Source organism: Podarcis melisellensis (assembly GCF_964234715.1).
Source record: "Podarcis melisellensis genome assembly, chromosome: 15".
Lineage (NCBI taxonomy): Eukaryota > Metazoa > Chordata > Lepidosauria > Squamata > Lacertidae > Podarcis > Podarcis melisellensis.
Genome location: NC_138532.1, coordinates 44,638,623 through 44,652,742, shown reverse-complemented (window position 1 = coordinate 44,652,742; position 14,120 = coordinate 44,638,623). Strand labels below are relative to the sequence as shown.

General features: G+C 48.5%; 1 protein-coding gene across 4 annotated transcripts in view; it reads right to left on the bottom strand.

Moving 5' to 3' along the window:
- Positions 1-947: 947 nt before the first annotated feature.
- FOXN1 (forkhead box N1) overlaps positions 948-14,120 on the bottom strand; it is a 47,291-nt gene continuing 34,118 nt past the window's right edge. For 3 of the 4 annotated variants that reach the window (XM_081889608.1, XM_081889607.1, XM_081889609.1), the window contains exons 6-9: positions 12,772-12,868; positions 6,794-7,001; positions 4,454-4,951; positions 948-2,713 (exon numbers count right to left, since the gene is read on the bottom strand). In XM_081889608.1, the coding sequence (XP_081745734.1) occupies positions 2,421-2,713; positions 4,454-4,951; positions 6,794-7,001; positions 12,772-12,868 (1,096 nt within the window). In that variant the 3' untranslated portion in view covers positions 948-2,420. The remainder of the gene's footprint in view (positions 2,714-4,453; positions 4,952-6,793; positions 7,002-12,771; positions 12,869-14,120) is intronic. The other variant, XM_081889610.1, reaches the window with a different exon arrangement.

Here is a 14,120-nt window from a genome sequence, read left to right as displayed (position 1 = left end):
CAGTGGGGCGGGCGTGGCAATTTTCCTTGACCAGTCACTGGTGTGACTGGTCCAAACTCACAAATTACACCATCTATTTAAAAACCACAATTTTGAGGGATTTTTTTTTTAATCCAACGCAGTGCTGGGCTCATTCTCTGCTAGTAACATTATATATGTGTTTGTATCTGCAGCTATATAAAGCAAATGGCTTTCCTTTCAAGAAAATGACCCTTATTCCCTGCCCGTAGCAATACATTTGTTGCATGTAAGACTTCTCGGAGCAGGAATCTGGTGGCAAATTGCTGGCAGGTAGTGATGGGTGAGCTCCCGTCGTACGGTCCCAGCCCCTGCCCACCTAGCAGTTCGAAAGCACCCTTAAGTGCAAGTAGATAAATAGGTATCGCTTTATAGCGGAAAGGTAAACGGTGTTTCCGTGTGCTGCTCTGGTGCCGGTTCGCCAGAGCAGCTTCGTCACGCTGGCCACGTGACCCGGAAGTGTCTTCGGACAGCGCCGGCTCCCGGCCTCTAGAGTGAGATGAGCGCACAACCCTAGAGTCTGGCAAGACTGGCCCATACGGGCAGGGGTACCTTTACCTAGTGATGGGTGACCTGTCAAAAAACATTTTTTGTAGGTAACTGTGCCCCAAAGGCACTTTTTTGCAACAGAGTTTTCATTCTCTCTATTATATTCATTTTTCAGCATGCATTATTCCAATACATGCATTTTTGGAACCATTACAAAATTCGGCAAAATGCAATTTTCGCAGGCGTTTGTGGAGAGTGAGAATCAGGCCGGCCCAGGCATAAATGCGAACTGAAATAGATTTCTCCCCCAGTGCAGAGAATCTGATGAAATTAATGGGAAAGACTTACGCAGGCTGCTTATGGCTCAGTCTGTGTACGTGGAAGAAAGCAAATGTATAGACTTCCTACTGTATATAAGGAAAAGAAGCAGTTTAAAATGAGCAGGTTCACTGTTTTATTGAAACGAACAAGGCGTGAGTTTTCTTGTGGGGGATTTGTAGTGCAATCCAGGATGAGCCCATTCAGAAATAAGCTACACTCACATCAAGGAGGCTTACACCTGACCCTGGCAGATGACCGCGGAAGGTGGCAGGTTCTCTGTTTTTAAACAGAGGTTGGATATCCACCTGTCAGATTATCGAACTGTGATTCCTGCTAGATGACCTTTGGGGTCCTTGCCAACTCTACATTTCTATGTCTCTACATTGATCCATTTTATTGAATTAAGCTAAATAGCCTTAAGTTGATTTGGAATAAATGCATAGTTAATTGTGACGGTCTTGAATTCTATTGGGTTACAGTCGTACCTTGGAAGTCAAACGGAATCCGTTCCAGAAGTCTGTTCAACTTCCAAAATGTTCCAAAACCAAATCGCGGCTTCTGATTGGACGAAGGAAGCTCCTGCAGCCAGTCGGAAGCCCCGTCAGACGTTCGAGTTCCCAAAGAACGTTTGCAAACTGGAATAATCAGGTCCGGGTTTGCGGCGTTCTGGAGCCAAAATGTCTGAGTTCCAGGGCGTTCGGGATCGAAGGTATGACTGTATTGTCTTCTGTAATAGGTCACCCTCTTCAGAACAAAACTTTTGATAAGGGAGGATAGGGCATGGGGCACCAGGGATTAATTTATGGAGCCGAGGGTGGTGGCGGCAGCCCACTGGGTTAGAGACTTCATCCACCTATATATTTTTCTAATCCTGCCACAGCCCCTGTACATCACACGCCCTCGAGGCCCCCAAACCTACTTCCAAAGGGCATTGGAGTTTGTGGTTGCTGAGCAGAATGTTGCAGGCTGAGGGGTATTTGAAAAGAGATGGGCTTTGAAAATAAAGGGGAATGGGAGTTTGCTTGCCACCTGACTCCTTCCCTGCGAGCCTCGGCCAGGTTTTCTCCAAGAACGCTGGCTTGACGCCGGCATGGTTTTAACAGATCTCTGGCTAACTGTGGTTTGCCGTTCCAGGGGCCTACGACAATCTGGGTTTTGAAAAGATGGAACCGGCTTGTTTTCTGCTGCTCCTGAAGGGAGAATCCAAAGCAATGGATTCAATTGCTAAGAAAGGAGAGTGTAGCGAAACATCAGGAATAACTTTCTGACCACAAGAGCTGTTCAACGGAGAAATGGATTCCCTCAGATGTTTTTCAGCAGAGGTGGGACAGCCACCTGTCAGGGGTTCTTTAGTTGCAATTCCTGCATTGCAGGGGGTTGGACTGAATGACCTTTGGGGGTCCCTCCTGAATCTACAATTCTAAGGTTCTGTGCATATCTACATATTTGCACCACGGCACTTGGGCACGCCTCGGGTTTCTGCAGTCCGGGTCCAGAAGCAGTGAGTTTTGTTTCCTTGCTGAGCATCAGTGGCGGACTTGGGTTGGGGTTCCACACCCAACATTGGCACGGGCGACGTTTGGCCTGGTGGCCTAGACCAAAGCCACCGGTTTGGAGCCGGAGTTATTCAAGAAGGAAGGCGATCCCGTCTCCAGGTCCATGAAGGCAGAGTAGAGGGTGGTGAGGTGGATCTCAGGCAAGCTGTGGTGCTGAGCGTCACCGTGTGCACTGAACTTCCCACTGTTGTCGTCATCCATCTGGCACAGGGTCGAGAAGCAAGGGCCGGGCGCCGAGGAGGAGGAGGAGGAGGAGGAAGAGGAGGAGGCGATGAGCACTAGGGGGTCGCTACCCAGGCTGTCGTCCTTCAGTTCCTCCCAGAGGTTTCCTGCAACGACAGAAACAGACTTTGCTGGATCATGCCAAAAGGGCTCCCCGCCTAGGCCACCGTCCTGTTATCTCAATGGCCAAATGCCCCGAAGGACCTAGGAACTGGGACAGACTGCCTCTGGGCCTGGCGGTTCCATAAGGACAGAAGAGCCTGGCTGCTGCAGGATCAGGCCCAAGGGGGGCCCATCTAGCCCAGCCTCCTGTGCTCACAGATGACCATTATTGCAAGCCCATTCATATACAGTGGTACCTCTGAAGCAAACACAACTCACGTCTGTGCGGGTCGTGATTCGTCGCTTCCGCGCATGCGAGTGACATCAATTTGAGCATCTGCGCATGCGCGAGCGGCGAAATCCGGAAGTAACATGTTCGGTTGCTTCCGGGTCACTGCGGAGTGCAAGCCGAAAACGCTCAACCGGAAGCAACTTCAACCCGAGGTATGACTGTTATTATATTATATTATATTATATTATATTATATTATATTATATTAATACCCACGGAACCTGAGTGCAGCAGCAACTCTGGTATGTAGTGGTAGACTGTCCCTGAGCAGGGAAGTTCTGCTATCACAACAGACCTCCCTAAGAAGAACCCTGGTGGATTAGGCTGAAGTCCTTTCTAATCCAGCCTCACTATGTGGACAACCAGGTCTCCCCAAAGGGAATTCTGCAAGCTGGACCTGCAGGCCAAAGCACCTCTCCTCGCTTGCCGTTCAGAGGCATTTGCGGCATGCATTGGGTTGATGGACATTGTTCCATCGATCTGTGGCATTTGATCAGCACCTGTCTAGTTAGCGAGGGAAGATGCTGGGTTTTTTTGTGTCCTCCCTGGCTGTGTAAGCAGCCAGGACGCCACCCGCTAGCACAGGGCAATACCTGGTTTTCAACATTGTGCTATATTAGCAGCTAAACAGCGCAACAGTGGAACCTCGGTCGTTAAACACCTCCGTAGTCGAACGTTTTGGCTTTTGAATGCCAAAAACCTGGAAGTACAGTGGTTCCTCTGGCTACAAACTTAATTTGTTCTGGAGGTCCATTCTTAAGCTGAAACCGTTCTTATCCTGAGGTGTGCTTTCGCTAACGGGGCCTCCGGTGCGCGATTTCCGTTCGCATCCTGGGGCAAAGTTTGCAACCAGGAGCAGCTACTTCTGGGTTAGCAGAGCTCGTAACCTGAAGTGTTCGTAACCAGAGGTGCCACTGTAAACACGCCGGTTTTCGGAAGCTGAACGTGATACGCAGCTTCTGTTTTGAGTTTCCCTATTGTATTGAGTCTTCCGTATTAAGTTTTCGGTTTTTGAACGTTTGGGAAGTCGAACCGTCTCCCGGAACGGATTACTCTCAAAAACCGAGGTTCCACTGTATATCGCAATGTCTGAAATAAGGAGAAGCATTGGCTGATTGCATGGTTTTGCCACCATTGTGATTTTTGCATAACAAAACACACATAGCAAAGCACACACACATACACACGATTTGTGATAATACTGAATTGCAAGCTCAAAAATGAAACCGACATCACAATATGGATTCAATCCTTGGCCATCACTGGATTAGGACTGGGAGAGGCTCCCTGCCCAAGACCCTGGAGAGCCCTTGCTGCCGGCCAGTGCAGACATTACTCAGCTAGATGGAGCAGTGGGCTGACTCAGTAGAAGGCAGCTTCCTCTGCTCCTATTCAAATCAGGATCCATGAGGACTAGAACCTTGACTGGACTCCCTTGAAGCAGGGCTGCGCACCTTGGAGCTCGAAGTCAGTGAGCGAAGGGTTCAGGGCGTCCACGTCGTGGCTGAGGTCGCCTTCCGCCATGGGCACCTCCTGCACGGCGGCCCGTGCCATGGCCAGCATCTTCATCCCACGTCCCGGAGGGGCCTGGGCGCCCCCCGGCGGGGAGTCTTGGCCCTGGTGTCCGTTCTGGGCGTCTGCGGGAGGGAGAAGGCTTTGAGAGCCGTCCGGCTGCAGGAAAGTGGGCGAGACCTGGGAAAACCCTTGGGGAGGGACCCCGTAGCAGGAAGTCTGTGGGGCCCCCAGCATGCTGGGCTGTGGGGGCTTGGAGGGGAGGGCCCCATGGGCGTGGGGGGCACCGGAGGAAGAGATGGGGGGCTCACACAGGGGGTGATGCTGGAGCGGCAGCCCCCGAGAGATGGGAGGACTCGCCAAGCCGCTGTTCGGGGTGCAGGCCAGAAGGGTAGACCTCAGCTTGTCCGTCTTGTCCCCTATCAGGTTGTCCAGTTCCTCTGAAACACAAAGAAAAAGAAAACAAAACAAGCCATGTTTATTCCTTCATTTCTGGGGGGTGGGCTGGATGACCTTTGGGGCTCCCAATTCTGTAGTTCTATGTTTCTAAGATGTGTTAATTCTGCCTGGGGTGGTCTTCTGCAAGAGACCAGGAGATCTGCTTTGTATCATGTCGGAATTGGGCCTTTATTACTATTTTTAATCGTTTACTGATTATTTTATGATTATCAGCAATAATCTATAAAATTCTTCTGTAGGAAAAGTTCCATCCAATCATATTATTCTGCAGGAAAATATGACTTTTAAAGATTTTATTTATCCTTTTACAACATTTGCACAAATCACAAAACTTAAACTCTACCCTTCCCTTCCCTGGTTCATTTCCATTTCCCTTCACTGCTGCGTTATTCCTTATAATTTCTTTTCCAGTTCTTCCCTCAGTCTATAGTTTAACTGCTCAATTTATTCTAATCCTGCTAACATTTTAAATTGTTTACAGAATTTTTTTCAAATATTCAACAATTCCCCCCCCCCCCCAGTCTTCTTTAATAACTCTTGTTTCCTGATCTCTTATTAGGAGGAAAATATGACTTAATGTAAAATACAACGTTTATTCTAAAGGGGCAGGGGAGAGATATCTCAAAAGCTAGTTAAGGACATAAGAAGAGCCGGCTCAGGATCAGGCCAGGGGCCCATCATCTGTGGCACAGCCATGGACCCAGAGCTGAGCTGTCATGGCTAGTACCATCAATAGCTCTCTCCTCCATGCATTATGACCTTTCAGGGAGGCAATTATTTTGTATAAGGAGAAACCATTTCCCTCAGAATTTATTTCTGGGAAACTATTTACAACAAACATTAAAACCAACAATAACCTAAACACCAGATTAAAACACATGTCAGTGTCTTGATGGGCTTTGTGTAAACAAAAGTGCTTTGAAGCAGGTACCGGACATAGGACAGTGAAAGTGCTGATGTCAAGAGGCAGGGAGTTCCAAAGGACTGGCGATGATGGCAGTTGTAGTCTAGCAACATCTGAAAGACTGCAGGTTAGGTGACCTCCTCACCATAGGAGTTTCCGCATCCATCACCCACCTGCCTGCCTTCCTACTGTGCAACCAACCCAGGAGGTGGCCTTGCATATCCCTCCTCCCTCTTAGTCTCACTGTTGTTCCTTGCTGAGCAGCCTCCTTGCTGCCTGCCAGTCTCTGAGGCTGCCAGCGTCCTCCTTCCCCTTAGTCTCACTGTTGCTCCTTGCTGAGCAGCCTCCTTGCTGCCTGCCAGTCTCTGAGGCTTCCAGCGTCCTCCTTTCCCTTAGTCTCAGTGTTGCTCCCCACCAAACAGCCTTTTGCTGTCTGCTAGTCTCTGGGGCTGCCAGCGTCCTCCTCCCCCTTAGTCACATTGTTGCTCCCCACCATACAGCCTTTTGCTGCCTGCCAGTCTCTGGGGCTGCCAGCGTCCTCCTCCCCCTTAGTCACAGTGTTTTCCCCCACCAAACAGCCCTTTGCTGCCTGCCAGTCTCTGGGGCTGCCAGCGTCCTCCTCCCCCTTAGTCTCAATGTTGCCCCCCACCAAACAGCCCTTTGCTGCCTGCCCCAGGGTGCAACGGCCCACTGGCTGAATACCACTGCCGTAGTCTCATTCCCCCCCCTTCTGGAACTCAGCAGGGAGGAGGAAGAGGAAGGGGCAAAGCCAGAATGAGTTGGCTCTGCCCTTCATTGGCTCTGGTGCCCCCTGCTGTTGGCTCCTGCCCTGCCAGTCCCAAAGGGAACCAGCCACTCCTGAACGCACCACCTGCAAAGGATGTTTTTTTGGGGGGCTGTGACAATGCCCCTTGCCCACCTGGCTTGGCCATGCTTTTCCGGACTGCGATGGGGTCTTTCCTCTTCCACTTCTGCAGCTCCTCCTGCATCTTGTCCACCTTGGCCGGGTTCAGCGCCCACAAACAGCCTTTCCTCGAGGAGCTGCCTGACTTATTCTCCACTTTCTCAAAGCATTTGTTCAGGGATAGGTTGTGGCGGACTGAATTCTTCCAACCGTCCGGAGCTGTCTAGGAAGGGAGACAGGCACAAAAAACGAACGGAAGTTAATTGGGGAGGAGAAAGGCTTTGTTTTGTTACATCTATACCATTCCTCAACTTCTCCTGCGGCAGAAACTTCCATCTGAGGTAGACAGCAATAAGCAGTTTCAGTTCTTCCTACAACTGATTGTGATTCCTGTAACTGATGAAAGCAAAAGCCAGCCTGAACAGGATTTGTGCCCAGCTAATCTTGGCACCGGTGCTGGAGGAGACTCTTGAGAGTCCCATGGACTGCAAGAAGATCAAACCTCTCCATTCTGAAGGAAATCAGCCCTGAGTGCTCACTGGAAGGACAGATCCTGAAGCTGAGGCTCCAATACTTTGGCCACCTCATGAGAAGAGAAGACTCCCTGGAAAAGACCCTGATGTTGGGAAAGATGGAGGGCCCAAGGAGAAGGGGACGACTGAGGACAAGATGGTGGGACAGTATTCTCGAAGCTACCAGCATGAGTTTGACCAAACTGCAGGAGGCAGTGGAAGACAGGAGGGCCTGGCGTGCTCTGGTCCAGGGGGTCACGAAGAGGCGGACACGACTAAACGACTAAACAACAACAATCTTGGCACCTTCCAGGAGCTTGTGACCTATCATCCCTAGCCATTGGGCATGCTGGTTGCTGGAGGTTGTCAAAGGCAGAGCTGAACATCATCAGATCTTTGAAGTGTTTCAGAAAACCTGGAGCAAAAACACTCAGCAGTGCATGGGCTCTTTCATTCTGATTAATGATTATTAACTAATATTATTAACTTCCCATCTTTTCCCCAGGCCAGGACTCCAAGCAGCTTACACAAATTAAAACAGCTCAGATAAAATATGAAAAGCTGAATGCTTTTTGTTAATAAAGTATTTCAGCACTGATAGAATTAAAATAAGGTAAAAAAATGTTGATCTATTAAAATACAGATAATAAAAACAGCACCACACTATTAAAGCAAAAAAAGAAAAGACACCAGGCAGCTCTGCCCAAGTAAGAAGATTTTCACCTGCCAGTGAAAGGGCAGCATGGGAGGCACTGGTTTAATTTCTCCAAAGGTTGGGGAAGCCACCACCGAGAAGTCCCTCTCCTTCATTCATAACTAGCAGGCCTATGAGGGGGGCATGACAAAGAGGGGGGCATGTGGTCTGCCAAAGAGCTTGGGCTGAATTGTGCGGTGATTGCAGAAGGGCCGCGGTTCAGAGCCCCTGCTTGGCATGCAGAAGGGCCCAGGTTCAGTCCCCTTTGGCATCTCCAGGTAGGGCGGGGAGAGGCCCAAAACCCTGGACAGTTGCTGCAAGCCTGTGCAGACAACACTGAGCTCGATGGGCCGATATAGAGCAGCTTCCTAAATATGGAACATGACAGCGATGAAGACATCAGCCCAGCCCTGTAGCTTTTATAAATAGCAATACCTCAGACCTAATTGCGGAGCGTGGGATTTTCGGATGGGAAGTGACAAGGTTAGAAATGTACGAGAAGGATTGCGTTTCTAGAAAAGCCGCATTCCCTTGCACCCATCTTGGCTGGGGCTGGGTGAGGGTGTGGCTCAAAGCATCCAGGATGGCAAAGGCTGCTGTCAGCCAGTGGCTGGCACCGCGGCGTTTTCGGGAGCTCAGGCACCATTTTTTGGGAAGGTGGCTAATTAACAAGAGCAGTTTGACAACCGAATCCCAGTTTTAACATTTGCATATATATATATATATATATAACAACTCTGGGGTCAAAAACCCAGAAGGCTGTTTTTGCTGGGACAATGCACTTTAATTATCTCTGCAAAATAACCTCCTCCTTTTAAAATTCATGTTCTCTCTGGTTAATGAGATAAACAAACGGCTCTCCTCTGCCTCAGGCAAAGCTCCCTGTGTAATTAATCACGCCTCAATTGGAAAGCGGGGGGGGGGGGGATGATGGATACATGTGTCTACCAAAATTATTATTATTATTATTATTATTATTATTAATAATAATAATAATAATAATAATAATAAATCTGCAGCAGGAGTTGACCAGCACTTGACAGGTTCAGGGGTCTAAGCTGTCTGTCCTCTGGAAACGTTTGCCCTGCCATATAGTTGTTCCCGTAAAAATAAAGATTCTGGACCTCATGAATAAAGGGGATGGGGAACACAGAAAGCTGCCTTATATGGTTGTAGGAATTTATGTACAGGTTGGGGGGGGTTGCCCTCCAGCAGATATCATGTACATGCAGCCCACTACCAAAACCAGCACAATCGCTTTTGTGACTTTTGTGATTTGTCCCCACAAAACACTCCATCACAGTTTCTTCCTATCTATTCAAAGGGCCTTTGCGGCACGATACCAAGTGTAATAATTCACTGATAAATGTATTTATGTACTGGCTCACTGGGAAAACTTCAGAAATTCATATAGACAGGTTAGCTCAGCTACTCAGCAGCCCCTCTGCCTGAGTGATAATCCCTGGCATCCTGATACTTGAGTGCCAGACATGTAGCCATTCCAGAAATACCAAACCCAGATGGAGATAAAAGGGTGGGATGAACTTGGCTGGGAAACAGGGAAATGTAAATATCTCTTTTGTTCCACTTGATGGGTGTTTGGTGAAGGGCAAGGGGAACCATGGGGCAGGGTCCAGGAGGCTCAGATTGCTGTCACCAGGCCTCCCCTTTCATGATGTAACCATGATGTATTTTGGGGGTGTAATATGGGGATTAGCAGCTAATAAAAGTTTGGGGGCTCTTTGGTTTGGGGCTTCCATCTTGTTTCACCTGGTGGCAGGTGGGAGTCCTGTCACGACAGTCTTCAATCAAGACCAAGTCGACTCGCTGCTGTTTTGCTCTGGTATTTCTGGCTGGTGTCCTTGTTTTTTGTCCAAGGGAGCCCTCAGATTTCTCCGCTAACATATGGAACCAGAGCATTAGTCCGTATAATTCAGCTTAAACAAAGGTGCATTTCAGGTGAGATGGCGTCTCTCGCTGGGCTATGGGGAAACCTGGGATCTGGTTCTCCGGCAAGAGGTGTGATGTTAGTGGTCAGTGAGGCGATGTCTCCTCGCTTGGAGTGGCAGCATGATTATATAAATCTCCAACTTCAGAAAGCTAGCTAGGCCTGCCTTCGTTGTCCTACACTGGTGTTTCTGCTGATTAGCTAATTGCGTTTATAATTAAATTTCTGGCTCTCTGTTTTGTCTCTTACATATTCCCAGGAATCTGTCAGGTTCTGCAACTTGTTTCCTGTGTCATCTTCTGTGGTGAGCAATGGTCTTCCCCAGGAAATGACTTCGGGAGAGCGCTGCGGCCAGATCAGGCCAAAGGGTGCCCCGTTCCACTCCAGCCAGTGGCCGAGCCCATGTCCCCAAAGAGAAGCCAAAAACTCTGTCATTTGGGCAAAGACTCCCTGGGAACACAGACCGCTGACCAGTGCCTTCATCTGGTTTTCATCTTACCACTGATTTTACCTATAATAACATCAGAAGAGCCTGCTGGCTAGTAGCCACCAACACTTCACTCCTCCTCCCTGGATTCAATCCTTTTTTAAAAGCCAACCACTTTGGCCGCCATCCCTGCATCCTGTGGCAGGGAGTTCCACAGTGTAACGATGCACAGCATCTGTCCTGAATCTTCCAACTGTCGGCTTCATGGGATGCCTCTGACTTTTGGTGTTACGAGAGAGGGAGGAAAACTTTTCTCTCTCCACTTTCTCTGCACTTTACATAATTTTAGACACTTTTATAAATGTCCAATTCTAGGTTGCTGGCCATTACTGCCTCCTGAATTTTCAAACCATTATTATTAATAATCATTATTGTTAAATGTTTTAAAGAGCTGGGTTTTTACTGATAATTTGTTTATTCTTTTAGTAAACAACTCTGAGGTGTTTGTTGAGTTTTCTTTTACAAGCCATTGGAATATAGATTTTGTGAACTGAAATAAAAAATATATATAGTTCATAAATGTGCCGGCCAGGCGCGTACATGGATATGTGGACCACATGTCTGGATCAGCACAGGAAGACCGCCCTGAAACTATTTTGACTCCCAAACTGACCAAATGTTTACTCTGCAAGGAGGGAGGGGGTGAGGGAACCTTCCCATTGTTTCAGGAATTGGGTAATCACCATCTCAAAGGAATGGCCAGACTACCAGGAAAAGCAATCAGATAAGGCATCATCCCATAACCTGAGAGACAGGAAAAACAATTCAAATTTCTGTTGTAGACCACCTTTTCTGTGATTTATGTATGATGTATGGAGGGGTGGTCTTGAGCTCCAAGGCAGGGAATTTAAAAGGTCTATATAAGGGCAGGCACACCTTTGTTGTGTGTCTTCCTCCTTTCCTGTGTGTGAAGGGGGCACCTTGTTGCAACAGTTCAATAAAGATCAGGCTTGCTTTGCTTCTCGATATTCTCTGGTAGGCCTGTCATTTTTTCCTACTGATGGAGAACCTATAAAGGACTCTATAAGGGGTCTTGTGTCCCCCATAAGGGAATGAGGGCAGATTTTGTTTGTTACAGAACTAAGCAAATGGAATAACCTCCCTTTGTTACTAATCAATCAAGCCAAACCATTTGCACCCACCCAAGCTAGCCTGCCTTGCAGGGGGTGGTCCTAGATGCCCCCACCCAACGCTACAATTCTGTGCATCTATAAGCCCTTCCAGAGCACCTTCTCTGCCTGCCACCCTGCTGGGCGCAAAGCAACAAAGAGCCCCTGGCACGAGCAGATTCCCAGCTTGACATTCAGTTTCTCCTCCTGCCTGCCACCACCCTCGCTCTCTCACTGAGCCTGGCAAGAACCCCTTGATCTTTGGAAAGTTATTGGGCTCTTGCAAAACTCTCTCCCTTTTGGAAATCTGGTTCTGCTGAGCAAGGAGAGGCACTTCAAAGCGGCTCAAATTGTGTGCGTACCTTCCCTGCCCCTTTTTACCCCACGGACGTGGGAGTCAGATTGCCGTGTTTCAACTAGAAAAGGGGCCAGTTGCATCACTCCAGTTGCCGGTGCCCTGGCGATGAGGAAAAGTTAATTTCCCAGCGTTTCTGTCGTCCCGGCCTCAGTGCTGGTTGTCCTTTCCCTCCGTGTATTTTATTCCCAAATTGTGCTCTCCTCCACCCCTTGGCTCGCTCTGTTCCGAGAACAATGGAGGGATTTCCTTCTCTGCCTTTTCTGGCAAGGATTTGCCCTGTGAGGCTGAGAGTGGAAACGTGGGAGAAGGAGAAAGGGCAGGATAGGCGAGCAAGAGGCAACCGGAAAGCTCATAAAATTCTGCCAGGAATGGAGAGAAAGGTTTTCCTCCCTCTCTTGGAACTCGGGGGCATCCAAGAAAATGGAACGTTGGAAGATTTGGGACAGAGAAAAGGAAGCCCTTCTCCATGCAACACAGAGTTAAACGGTGGAACTCACTGCCACATGAGGCAGAGATGGCCACCAATCTGGCAGGAAGCTGGCCTCAGTGGGCCAGCAGGCTTCCCCCCCCTACGTTCTTAGCTGAAATATTGCTTGCTGTTTCTTCTACGATGCCCAGTTTTGCACCTCTTGCGAGACTGAAGAAGAACCGACCGATCAAGCCAGGCGGTGCCCTGCATCGGGCAGGTTTCCTGGAAGTGCCTCCTTCTGGAGGAAGTGGCACGAGGTCTGGTGGGGGAAATCCCCCAGCTCAGGGGCAGAACACCTGCCTTGCATGCAGAAGGTTCAGTCTCCAAGAGCGTCTCAGGGAGAGCTGGGAATGTTCCCAATCCGAGTTCCAGGCCTACAGATCTGCAACGATCCATCGCTCGCCACAAGAGCTTACCTTGAAATAAGGGAAGTGTTCCGTCATGAAATTGTAAATCTCGCTGACTGGGAGGCTGCCCGTTTTGCTGTTCTTGAGCGCCATAAATATGAGGATGCTGGTCAAAGGAGAAAAACAAAACAAGAAAGGGATGTTAAAGCTTCCTTCAACCTTCGGTTTCTCTGCTTTTGCTTAACAGGGACTAGCAACTTGGCACTCTGGCAGCTGTAGCCCTGCTTACTTCAAGGCTGGATTACTGCAATGTGCCAGATTATAGGGAGAGCTTTGCATGCCAGCCTCACCATTTCCTTCATTTGGTGCAGGGATTTTATTTTCAGTATGAACAGGGCTCTGTTTTTGCACCTACACACACAGCAAAGGCTCCTGCTTCCAAAAAGATCTGGATTGGGGCACCTGATCTCTCCACCACTTTTAATCAAGATGAGGAAGGCAGGAATAAGGAAAACTAGGACAGTCCAGGATCAGATCAGAAACCAGGACAGCTTCTGTAATTCCAGGACTGTCCCTGGAAGATCAGGACACTTGGAGGGTACAGTTTAGCTTTGGGTTCGTCTTGCCCCCACAGACGCCCATCTGACCCCTTCAGGCAGTGGAACTGACACTACTGCAGGGGCCACATGCCCCCCTCCTGCATTCGTAAGAACTTGATCATTCAGTGTGGCAGCATCTACAACTGCGGAACTCCCTGCCTCTTGATATTAGGGCAGGCGCCTTCGCTGTTCACTTTTGCGAGCCTGTTAGAAACATTCTTTTTTAGACATGGCTGACTGATGTGACTTCTAATCTTAGTCTATTGTCATTTTAACTTTTCAAAGGTCTTAAATTGTAAACCGCTTTGCGGTGTATCTTTTTACAATCAAGCGGGGTGTACGTTTCACGAAATAAACGAGCAACCGCCTTGCATTGCTTGGGAATGACAAGGAATGAAAAAGAGTCTATGCTGTTTTGAGAAGCTCGGTCCACCATCTTGATGCACCCTGGTGTCCAACTGTCTCCAAATTTAAGCAAAAATCCTGCTCCTTGATCTCAGAAACCATCATGAAAAAATTGGTTGAAATCAGGACAGTTTTGAAAGGTTGTGGGCCGTCTTGATTGAATATGGCACCCAATGGTGTCCAAACATAGAAAGGAACCGGTTCCTTTCTCTCAGGAAAAGTCAGGCAACATGCAGCTCTGATTTCTTAAGAGGTGTCCAATCACATTGCGGACAGGCAAGCAACTTTCCAAAATATATAGCAGATCGACACAAAGTCTGGCAATAGAAGGATTGATTGGCAACAGACTCATCTTATTTTTATTTATTCAATCAATAATTTATAATCACAGAATGTCTACATGGCTTGACTGCA